Genomic DNA, 12,244 nt, shown 5'->3' with positions numbered 1-12,244 from the left:
ACCCTGACCCAGTTGACAGATAGTGTAGGAGCAACCCCTGAAGCCAAGTATGCTACAGATATGTCCCTTGAGCTCTGAGAGTTGAGTTGGAGCAGACACTGTCCATTCATTAAAGTCCTAGGTGCTCTGGTAGCTTCATGGGCAAATAAGCCTCCCTTTTCCTCTTTCCCTTTGTCTCCAGTGTTAAATTCTTTCCCTGGCCTTTGTCTCTTCAAAGTTGATGGCAGGTGTGAATTCAGAGGGGATGTCATCATTATTACTGTAAATTCTAGAAGAAGATGGTGAGCATGTGATTGGCATATGTGTTCCTGAATTCACTTTTGAGGTCCTTTCCATTTAGATACAGCCCAGTGGCCAAGGGGCTCCACAGAGTCACACCATCTGGGGGAAAATTCTGAGTCCATCTTGGGCAAGATACTTAACCTGTGTATCTCCTTTTCCTCCCCTGTAAAATGGGGTTGTTATAAAGATGAAACAAGATGATGTACATGAAGGACTTAGAACATTTCCTGGCACATGGTAAATGTACAGAAAATGTTATTCTTAGGGTATCAGCAGTTCTTATGGTTAGTTCTTCTATGGTACATTTAACTCAAAGGTTTAAGTTGTGACTATTACAGGGTAACCTCTCCACCCTCAATTTTACCAGCTGATGCCATAATCTTCAAAGCCCCCACCACACACACACACACACACACCCCCCACTGTGTGTGCACACATAGTGCACCATTCATTATTCTATAACTGCCTAAACTTTATGCATACACCACCTTCACAATTTTTCTAAATCTATCAATCATGTGTGCTATTGTTTAATATTTTTCTTTTCTTTTCTTTTCTTTCTTTTTTTTTTTTTTTTTGAGACAGAGGCTTGCTCTGTCATCTAGGCTGGAATGCAGTGGCACAATCTCAGCTCATGGCAACCTCTGCCTTCTGGGTTCAAGTGATTCTCCTGCCTCAGCCTCCTGAGTAGCTGGGACCACAGGCAGCACCACGCCCAGCTAATTTTTGTATTTTTAGTAGACACAAGGTTTCACCATGTTGGCCAGGCTGGTCTTGAACTCCTGGCCTCAAGTGATCCACCCACCTCAGCCTCCCAAAGTGCTGGGATTACCGGCATGAGCCACTACGCCCAGCCTAATATTTTTCTTTAAATGAGTATACTTTTCATTTTAGTGAAGTTATTTGTAACTTTAATATTACCTTTGATTGCTGTAGCTGCTAATATATATGTATATTTTTTTCTAATCTGTGCTAATACATACTATAATTTACAAATGTTTGTAATTTGTAAAAGCAGCACCTTCTACAATGATCTGCTTTCCCCATGGTTTGTGTCCACACTTGGAATCACTGCTCCATCCATTCACTCTTTCAGTCAGGAAGAATGGGTGTCAGGATGCGGATTCTCTTCTCATTGCCTCTGTATCTGCTGAGTCCTGTCTTTAATGCTTCATTTCTGTCTATACCTGGTGAATTCTTTCTGCCCATCAGGGTCCTGCTTAAATATCGCTTCTTCTATAAGGCCTTCATCTGATCTTCCAAACGGCTGGTTGCTCCATCCTGTGGTCTCCTGGCACTTTTTGATTCAAGTAAAGACTGGTCATCTGCTTCTTGGTCTCCTCTATAGACCACGAACTCTTCAAAGACAGGGAATATATCTGATTTATCTGTGTACCCTCTTTGACCAGCAAGATGCCTGGTACACAGTAGGTGCCCAATAATTGTTAAACAAATAAATCTGCATTGATAGGAGATAACATTCCTTCAATGTTGAGGGGTGACATGACATGATAGTAGCGCATCCTTTTTTTTTTTTTTTTTTTGAGATAGAGTCTTGCTCTGTTGCTCAGGCTGAAGTGCAGTGGTGTGATCTCAGCTCACTGCAACCTCTGCCTCCTGGGTTTAAATGATTATCTTGCCTCAGCTTCCCAAGGAGCTGGACTACAGGTGTGTACCACCACGCCCAGCTAATTTTTGTATTTTTAATAGAGGCAGGGTTTGACCATGTTGGCCAGGATATTCTCAATCTCTTTCCCTTGTGATCTGCCTGCCTTGGTCTCCCAAAGTGCTGAGATTACAGGCATGAGCCACTAAGTGCCGGCCAGTAGCACATGATTTATGCAGATGAGGATGGGAGAATTGTCCTGAAACCAAGACTGAAGTTACCTCTTTCCCTCCCCACTGCCTACCTTCTACTTCCTCTCAGGTTATGAGCAGCCGTTTTCTGCCCTACGACAACATCATCACAGACGCCGTGCTCAGCCTTGATGAGGACACCGTGCTTTCAACCACAGAGGTAAGAACCCATGCCTGAGGAGCGTCAGGTGGGCTCTTCAGACAGTCGCCCCAAGTTGCACGATGCTAGTGCTTCTCTTAGTCATGCCTTGGCAGCAGTTAAGAACATTTTTCACAACTTCCTACAGTGCTGGTTTTAATCAGCCCGAGTCCTGTTCACACCTTGCCGCCACCTGGCACTCTGAGGAGAGCATCTCCCCTTCATTGTCTCTGCTAATTTGCTCCTCATTTGCAGAACTGGGCCTCACCTCTCCTCCTAGGCCTACCCTCCTTTTTTGTTTTTAAAGAGCACAGTTGTGGGCAGGTGCCCAGAACTGAGGGGAAGGGAAAGGGTGCCTATTCTGCATTATCTTGAAACCATGCTGTCCAGAGGAAACAATCCCATCCTTCCCCACATATCCTATAGCCTCAGTGAGGGAACACTATTTTGGGCTCTAAAGGCAGCTTTTTCTATCATGGTTTAAAGTGCTCATTTTCTTTCACCTATACAAGAGCAAATGGTTTCACTTTAAGGCTGTGATGGAGATTCCTATTTCAGATGTTCAGGTATTTGTGCCAAAAATAAGATTGCCCAGAGAATGTACGCGGAGGAGAGAGAGAGGAGGAAAGATAGATACGGTAGAAAACCAATTTTTACAACTCGAATGAGTATTGATCTCTGAAACCTTCCTTTAAACCATGCAGGGGACCAAAGACAGCTATATAAAAATGGAGTGTACGAGAAATACATTATTAATGGCAACAACTAAAAAGCATGGAGACGCAACTACTTATACCTTTCCCCTCCCCTTCTTTTTTACTTTGTGTTCGCAATCATTTTTCTTTTAATGTCAACATCGGCACTTACTAACCTGCACTTTCCTGGACACCAGTCTGGTTCTAATGGCCTGCTGCCCACAGAGCCAGGACTGGATGTTGGCCTAGGCTGGTGAACTCAGTATCTCCTTCTTGAAATTCCATAGATGTTTTCGATTGCCATCAGATGTTAGATGCCAGGGCAACCTATCCCAGGACAAAATGTCCTGGGCCTCACCTTGTTAAAATGCTTTCTATGCAGCCGAAGCTCTATAAATACTTGTTGAATGAGTGGTTGCGCAGGGTGGGGCGTTGCGGGTTTTGAGGATTAAAGGTGGACACACTGCCAATTGTATCATATGTAGGTTGGCAGGAGGAAGGGATGTTGATAAATTTAACATTTAAAGGGAAAGGCAGCTATGGAATACAGGGTACAGATCGCTCCAGCTTGCATATTTTCTGCCGCTTTCTGCAGGGGAAGCTGGAGCACATTCATTCATCAGGTATTTATTGAGAGATTTCTTTGTCCTGGTCTCCATGCCAGATACTTCAGTTACACATTTCCAGCTTACATCCGAGTCCTGGCAACAAACTGAATTTAAATCAGATGATTCAGACGAAGGAACTTGGGATTACTTAGGGAGGTACAGATGGGGTTAAAAGACCCCATAAGAAAAGATGAAGTACCTGGTGAGCAATGATAGCAGAAAGCAGCTCCTCCCCTTGGCCTGAAGGAGAGAAGGAACTCCTTCTCCCAAAGGCCCTGAGAGAGGGCACTAGGAAGAAGAGAGTGTTCTACGAGTGCTATGATCATGGAAGGACCTGGCTACTGCCAGAACTCTAGTGGCAAAGGATAGAGGGAACAGAGAAGAGATACACTGACCCGTTTCTCTGTCCTGCCTCAATTTTCCTGCTGGTGACTCCCATTGACCTAACCTGACCAGGTGATGCAGCTCATTGGGGTCCATCATCCGAGGGCACAGGGCAGGACAAGAAGAGTGGACAGTGGATTTTAGAGGGCAGACACAGGCAAAGCATCACACTGCCCTGGGGCAACAAATGGTCAAGACATTTGTCATCCTGTGACCTGCAGTATTGATTCATCTTCTCTCTTCCCCGGGGCACAAGGCAATTAGTCTCACTCCAGGATTTGTTTTTCCCTATCCCATGGTGAAATAACTTGCAACTGCTATGATGGATCCTCATGCTGGTGAATTTCTTTTCAAAGAATAGCAGTTCCAACCACTCATCGCATGCTGGGAGGAACATGTGTTGTATGTGAAGTAATTAGAAGTCAACGTGGGTTGAAAATGATATGTAAATCTAAGAGGCTGGCAGTCTGGTTTGCTTTTGCCTGCTGATCAGTGGAGTGGTTGTGTTGCCTAAAATGGTCCTGGGCAAGGATTTCTCATTTCTCTTTTTTTAGGTGAATAGATTTTGGTTCACTTTTTTTCCTAAGGATCTTAGATTGTTTAAATGTCTCTCTGCAGCATTAAGGATAGATTTTTAAACAGCATCCTATAAAGGGCATTATAGATGGTTTATAGTTATTTATATTGATCTGGATTGCTGCAAACACTGCACAAAAGAAAACAGATGTTGGTTTTTGAGAGAAAGGGCCTTAAACTGACCTTTGCCTTCTTTGATGTGTTAATAATCTGCATGAAAGCAGAGCTATCACAAGAATCATAGTTTTATCTGAATTTACTTTTGAGTTCCTTTGAAATGACTTGAAACAGCTTTAAGATAGTAAGAAATTCATGTGATGAGAACGCCCATTGGGTTCTGTAGTAGTTGCTAGTGCATGTGTTTCCTTTTCAAAGAATAATGGAAAGCCCCAAAGAGTGCTGACAGCCAGGCTGATTCTTTGACAATAGGCTGCATAATATGCTATCCCATCATTTGGCACCATTAATATTGACTGCCAGTGAAAAGGTGTAGGTTATCACAACCTGATTTCAATTTTCTGGCGAGTGTTCTCCATCCCCTGCTGTCTTTCAACTTTGAGATGACGTGCTCCCTGCCAAGCTTTCTTAATGTCGGTTCCACCACCCTGGGTTGTTTTTGCTCACCTCTGGAATTCCCTCACCCCACTCCACCCCACCCCCACCCGCTCTGGATTTTTGGGGTTTTTCTTTTTTCTTTTTTTTTTTTTTTTTTGAGATGGAGTCTTGCTTTGTCGCCCAGGATAGAGGGCAGTGGCACCGTCTTGGCCAACTGCAATCTCCACCTCTGGGTTCAAGCAATTCTTGTGCCTCAGTCTTCCCAGTAGATGGAATTACAGGCCTGCAACACCACTTCCAGCCAATATACTTTTAGTGGAGACAGGGTTTCACCATGTTGGCTAAGCTGGACTTAAACTTCTGACCTTAAGTGGTCCACCCACCTCAGCCTCCCAAAGTGCTGGGATTACAGGTGTGAGCCACTGTGCCCGGCCCCATCTGGATATTATATTTGGGGGACAAGCCATATTTTTAATTCTTCTTTATCTTAAGAGAGGGCAGTATATTAGGATTTTTCAGGGAAACAGAATCAATAGGGGATGAATATATATATTGAATATATATGTATATACATACACATACATACATACATACACTGATAGATTTATTATGAGGAATTGGCTCAAACAATTCTGGAGGCTGGGAAAATCCCACAATGTGCCATCTGCAGGCTGGAGACCCAGGAAAGCTACTGATATAATTCTAGACAGACTTCTACAGCCTGAGAACCAGAGGGCTAATGCTGTAAATCCCCGTCCAAGGGCAATAGAAGTTTGATGTCCCAGCTCAGCCAGCAGGCAAAAAGAAAAAGGGGGTGAATTCCTCCTTCCTTCATGTTTGTTTTGTATTCAGGCCCTGAGCTGACTGAATATTGCCCATCTGCATTGGCGAGGTCAGTCTGCTTTTCTGAACCCACAGATTCCAATGTTAATTTCATCCAGAAACACCCTTACAGACATACCCAGAAGTCATCTTTAATCTGGGCACCTCATGGTGTAGTCACATTGACACAATTAACCATCGCAGGTCCTGCTTTTGAACCTCTGAGAGGGCAGGACTTGGACTTAGCAGCATCACTCAGTCCTATAGCTACCATCACAGTGCCAAGACTCAAAGTATTTGCAAAACAGATGACATTTCCAATTTGTATTGCTTATCAAGAAGAGATAGGGCAAAGATTGCGAGGTGAATCATAACCTGTATAAGAGACAAATTTAACACTGGAGTAACAGAGCCGAAAGAGAAGTTATGATACCATACATGATCCATTTGAAACCAGACTGCCTGAGTTGGAATCTTGGCTCTGCCACTTCCTAGCTTAGAAAATGACTTGAACTTTTAATATATCTTAGTTTCCCTTTCTGTAAAGTGAAGAATGTAAAAGCCACTACCTCACAGGGGTGTTGTGACGATGGAAAGAATTAAAATGCACAAGCACCTATAACTGCACCATTGCACAAATTATTGTGCTCATAATTTCACAATTATGAGCATTATATGATTGTTTGCTGTTACTATTTTCTATTTATTTTTTAAATTTTTTTATTTTGAGACGGAGTTTCGCTCTTGTTGCCCAGGCTGGAGTACAATGGCATGATCTCACCTCACCGCAACCTCCGCCTCCCAGGTTCAAGTGATTCTCCTGCCTCAGCCTCCCGAGTAGCTGGGATTACAGGCATGCGCCACCACATCTGGCTAATTTTTTTTTGTATTTTTAATAGAGACAGGGTTTCTCCATGTTGGTCAGGTTGGTCTCGAACTCCTGATGTCACATGATCTGCCCGCCTCAGCCTCCGAAAGTGCTGGATTACAGACATGAGCCACCTCGCCCAGCCTATTTTCTGTTTATTATTCTGATTTACCACCCATCAAATGATCATAGAAATCAGAAGTGATTTTTGCATTTGAAAACAGAGCATTTGCTAACTATAAATGCTGGTTTATAGCAGGTTCAGAAGTACTTGCTTTAGGCTGTTATAAGCACTGGAAAGACATTTGGCTGTATTTCCTTTAAAATAATCCTGTGGCTTCAGTTGGCCTTGTCCCCACTTATTCTTTCTTAGTGAACTTGAATTTCACTGTGGATACTTTCTTCTAGTTTCTCTTAAACTGTGCATCTTCAAACCTAAGAGGCCTGAATTATGTTTCCTTTATGATATCTGCTCTGTATTCCTTTTAGAACTTGTGTTTTTTTAAAAAGTAATTTATCTTACTCTTGAGAGAGTGCTTTTATTTTAGACACTGTGGCTTTGATATATGCTGGGTATGATATATGCTGTATATTCATTCTTTGGATATACATGGGAAATTTCTCATGTATAAAAAAGATATGTTTGTGTCTCATGTGAATCAAGTCACGCGTACCTTTGTGGGAGGGGGAAGAGAAGCAACTGCTTTTTCAACTTATGTCTTAGCTGGAACAGACTGAATTTTTAAAGGGCATATCAGCAAATGTTTTTCCTTCCTTTCATTTCCACACTAATCTGAAATTTCTTTAACAGAAAACATTAAAATGTGCATAATTATGGGGCAAAATGTCAAGCAGTCAGTTTAATTTGCTGATGAATACATAGAATTAATGTTTCACCACAGTCTCGGGATTTTGCATTATGAATTAGCAGGGAGAAGGTAATGTTTTTGTTGACATTTGCTAACGCTGTTGATTGCTTGTTTGGCTTGTGTTCTGCCTGCAGGTGGATTTCGCCTTCACGGTGTGGCAGAGCTTCCCTGAGAGGATTGTGGGGTACCCCGCGCGCAGCCACTTCTGGGATAACTCTAAAGAGCGATGGGGATACACATCAAAGTGGACGAACGACTACTCCATGGTGTTGACAGGAGCTGCTATTTACCACAAGTGAGTAATCTGGACATCTCTCTGACAGACTTTACAAAACTTTTTATATTGGTGGCTGCATAAATAGGAACTTAGGCCAAATCTTGTTAAGAGCATTAATGAAAATTAGTCTGTATCCCTGCTTAAGTTTTTCTGATATGTTAAATGTGTGTTTTTGAAACCAGTGAAACCTCTTGGCATATTTCATTTCCAGAAATTATGGTAGCGTGACATTTTCAGTTGCTGTGAATTGTGAAAATACACTCAGGGCATATTAGGTAACTGCATATGTAGAATAACAACAATAAAAGTAAATACCTAAGTCAGTACCCAAGGGCACTGTTATAGGTGCTTGAGATTCATCATTGAGTAAAACAGAAAAAAATTCCTTGCCAATGCCATTCTTATACTCTAACAAAGAAAGACACAGTCTACATAATAATTATGTAGTTTATTAAGGAGATAAGTGATATAACAAAAAGACAAAGTAGGAAAAGGGATCAGGAGTGCTGAAGGTGGAGATGAGGCAGTTGGGGGTGTCCAGGGTGATTCTGATTGATAGGGTGAGATTTGAGTGGAGACGTGGAGAGGAAGTTAGCTAAGCGGGTAAGTGCAGCAAGAGTGTTCTGGCAGGAGAACAGCTAGAATAAATGCCCTGAGGCAGAATACTGGAGAAACATTGAGAAGACCACTGTGACTGGGTGGAATGAATGACAGCAAGTCAGAAAAGTTATGAGGCATGGATGCAGGACCTTGATGTCTATCATGAGGACTTGACTTTTTCTCTGAGAGACATGGGAGGAGGGCAGGGTTGGAACAGGAGGGAGAAATCCAGCTTTTCTTTTATGCATCCACTTTGGATGTTATATTGAAAAGAGGCTATAAGGGACCCAGAGTTCAAGGAGGAAGCCCTATTAGGAGATGAGTAACGTTGTCTAGGCAAGAGATGGTGGGACCATGGATCAGAAAGTGAATGGTGGTCGTGGTAAATAGTGATCAGATTGTGGACATGTTTTGAAGATGCTTTAGCATAGTGCCTGGACAGTCTGGATGTAGAGTTTGATGACTCCAGGTCTTTTGACCTGAGGCACTGCAAGATTAGAGTGCTGATCAACAGAGGTGAGGAAAGCTACAGATGGAACAAATATCAGGGAAAATATAGGAGTTCAGTCTTGGACATGTTAAGACATCCAAAAGGATATATGGAAAAAGCTCAGAGGTGGAGATACAAATTTGGCAGTTGTTTGCATATATTTGGTCTTTAAAGCCAAAGACCAAATAAGATTCCCAAACTAGTGAGTGTAGATAGCTAACATTCCCCACTCAACCAGCAACAAAATCCCCACTTTTCTCTCATAGTAAAGGTGAACACACGAATCTTGCCTTAATCTTTTAAAATAATGAATAGGGAATTTTGCTATCTCAGGGATAGCTTGGAAATGTCGAGGGCATAAACATTTGGGCCGACTGATTCTTGATCTTAAGATTTCACTTCTTGAAAGTTATTTGTTCCTGTTGCTCCTGCCATCACCACTCAAAGAATCTGATTCACTCAAATGATTTTCCCTATAAATATATGCTATATGTATATAAATACATTTTTAAAATAGTAGGATGAGAAATAATTCAAATTAATTGTGGGTTTTCTATTAATGATTGACCACCCCATTAATTCAGATTTTGCTCTAACAGGATTGAAATATATATGATTTATAGTGCACAAATATAGAACAGTCTATTGTTACACTCAGAATCAAGGGATAATATTGACTACAGTTCTGATTAAGCCAATGATTATGTGTAAGTAACTTCTCTTTCCATCTAAGTAATTAGGTTTTCTTTTTCTTTCTAACTGACCAGTCTGATATTAGAGTTAGACTGGGCAAGCAATGTCTGTATCTCTGTGCCTTGTTTCCTCATTCGTAAAATGGGAGTAATAATAGAACCTGCCTTGTAGGTTCCTTATGAAGACTAGATGAAGCATTTCTTGTAAAACACTTGAGAACACTATCTGGTACATAACAAGCACCATAGAAGTGATAGTTATTATCATCCCCATCATCATTGTCATCACCATTGATGACATATTAAGGGATTCAAAGAATGAGTATGTGTTTTCTGTCTCCAAAGTTCACTTGTCACCATGTGATAATGGCCCCCTGTGAAACCCATCTTTGATTTTTACAGATATTATCACTACCTGTACTCCCATTACCTGCCAGCCAGCCTGAAGAACATGGTGGACCAACTGGCCAATTGTGAGGACATTCTCATGAACTTCCTGGTGTCTGCTGTGACAAAACTGCCTCCAATCAAAGTGACCCAGAAGAAGCAGTATAAGGAGACAATGATGGGACAGGTAAGTGTAGAGGAGCCCTCTTCCCTTGCTTTCACTCACTGGTGGTTCAGCCCCAGGTCATGAGGACTCATGTTCCTCTAGGCGTTCCACCCACGAGCATATAATGAGGAGAAACAAGAAATGAACCACATCCGAAAGCTTGGAAAGAGTGTATGATTGGCACATGGATAATTAGGAAGACACAAGCTAAGAGTATCTTTATGCCAAGGAAATAAAGCTCTCCCATAATCTTTAAGGTGACATGAGAAAGATATACCTTTAGAGTTTGTCTTAGTCCCTTTGGGCTGCTATGACAAAAATACCATTGGCTGGGTGGCTTAAATAACAGATTTATTTTTCATAGATGAAGGCACTAGCAGATTTGATGTCTGGCAAGGGACTGCTTCCTGATTCATAACAGACCTCTGCTCATTGTGTCTTCACGTGGCAGAAACAAGGGCAAGAGAATTCTCTGGGGTCTCTTTTATAAAAGCATAGCTCCCATTTGTGACTACTCCACCCTCATGACCTAATTGTCCCACAGAGGCCTCACCTGCAAATATCGTCACATTGAGAAGTAAGCTTCAACATATAAATTTTAGGGGGCACAAACATTCAGCCCTCAGCAGAATTAAAGCCCTACAAATAACTTATGAAAGTTGATTGTAGGTACTTTATTTAATGACTAGCAACCAATACTCTAACAGTTTTCTGGTCTTGCAGTTGAATTGAATTGTGTCTTGGTGACATAGGAAGAGTCACAATACTAAATTTTCAGTTCTAAAATCAGCACTTACAGCTGCAGACAAGTCAGGTACCTTCTGAAATTCAATTGGCTCATCTTTAACATGAAAATTGTGAAATCTATCATCTCACAGGGTTGAGATAATATGTGTGAAAGCTTTTATAAAAGTGAAGTAAAATATTGTGTTGAGTTATAAAATTTTAATATTGGCCGGGCGTGGTGGCTCACGCCTGTAATCCCAGCACTTTGGGAGGCCGAGGCGGGTGGATCACGAGGTCAAAAGATCGAGACCATCCTGGTCAACATGGTGAAACCCCGTCTCTACTAAAACTACAAAAAATTAGCTGGGCATGGTGGTGCATGCCTGTAATCCCAGCTACTCAGGAGGCTGAGGCAGGAGAATTGCTTGAACCTAGGAGGCGGAGGTTGCGGTGAGCCGAGATCGCGCCATTGCACTCCAGCCTGGGTAACAAGAATGAAACTCTGTCTCAAAAAAAAAAAAAAAAAAAAAAAAATTTAATATTAAAGATATTTTCAAGGAAATGGAATCCAACATTTTCTTTTTACAAGTAAGAAAACTAGTGAATTTAAACATATTGCCACAAGTTGCCCAGTAAGTTAGAGACAGAACTGGGAATTGAATCCCAGGGTCTGTGGATTCCAGTGCTTATCCTTATATACCCTATTGTCTTGGGATCAGGCCCATTTGGATATGCTGAATTTCATCTATCTTTATTCATCTTGAGCAGAGCCACTACTGTATGTAAGAAATTGAAAACCCTGGCCATGTGCAGTGTCTCATACCTATAATCCCAGTACTTTGGGAGGCCGAGTTGGGTGGATCACTTGAGGCCAGGAGTTTGAGACCATCCTTGCCAACATGTCGAAACCCCATCTCTACTAAAACTACAAAAAATTAACTGGGTATGGTGGCGCATGCCTGTAATCCCAGCTTACTTGGGTGGCTGAGGCACAAGAATCGCTCGAACCTAGGAGGCAAAGGTTGCAGTGAGTTGAGATCATGCCACTGCACCCCAGCCTGTGCAACAGAACAAGGCTCTGTCTCAGAAAAAGAAAGAAAAAACCTTAAGAAAGAGCATTAAGATTCACCCATGTTAGGAGCATCCAGCAGGATTGAGGTCAATCTGAATGAACGTACTTTAACATGTTTATATCAGTTTAATTTTGAGGGGGTTGCATGTGCCTTATTCTGACAGGTATTGGAAAACACA

At 41.9% G+C, this 12,244-nt stretch overlaps 1 protein-coding gene across 1 annotated transcript in view; it reads left to right on the top strand.

The window, feature by feature from the left end:
• The window catches only part of EXT1 (exostosin glycosyltransferase 1), a 311,364-nt gene that overhangs the window by 294,530 nt on the left and 4,590 nt on the right, over positions 1-12,244 (top strand). Inside the window, exons 8-10 of the mRNA XM_032252501.1 lie at positions 2,210-2,299; positions 7,790-7,950; positions 10,117-10,288. Coding sequence (XP_032108392.1) covers positions 2,210-2,299; positions 7,790-7,950; positions 10,117-10,288 — 423 coding nt within the window. The remainder of the gene's footprint in view (positions 1-2,209; positions 2,300-7,789; positions 7,951-10,116; positions 10,289-12,244) is intronic.

This window comes from Sapajus apella, unplaced genomic scaffold (genome assembly GCF_009761245.1).
Source record: "Sapajus apella isolate SASKATOON/1434 unplaced genomic scaffold, GSC_monkey_1.0 scaffold3, whole genome shotgun sequence".
Taxonomy (NCBI): Eukaryota; Metazoa; Chordata; class Mammalia; order Primates; family Cebidae; genus Sapajus; species Sapajus apella.
Note: the sequence above shows the minus strand (reverse complement) of the source record. Positions and strands in the feature narration are given on the sequence as shown.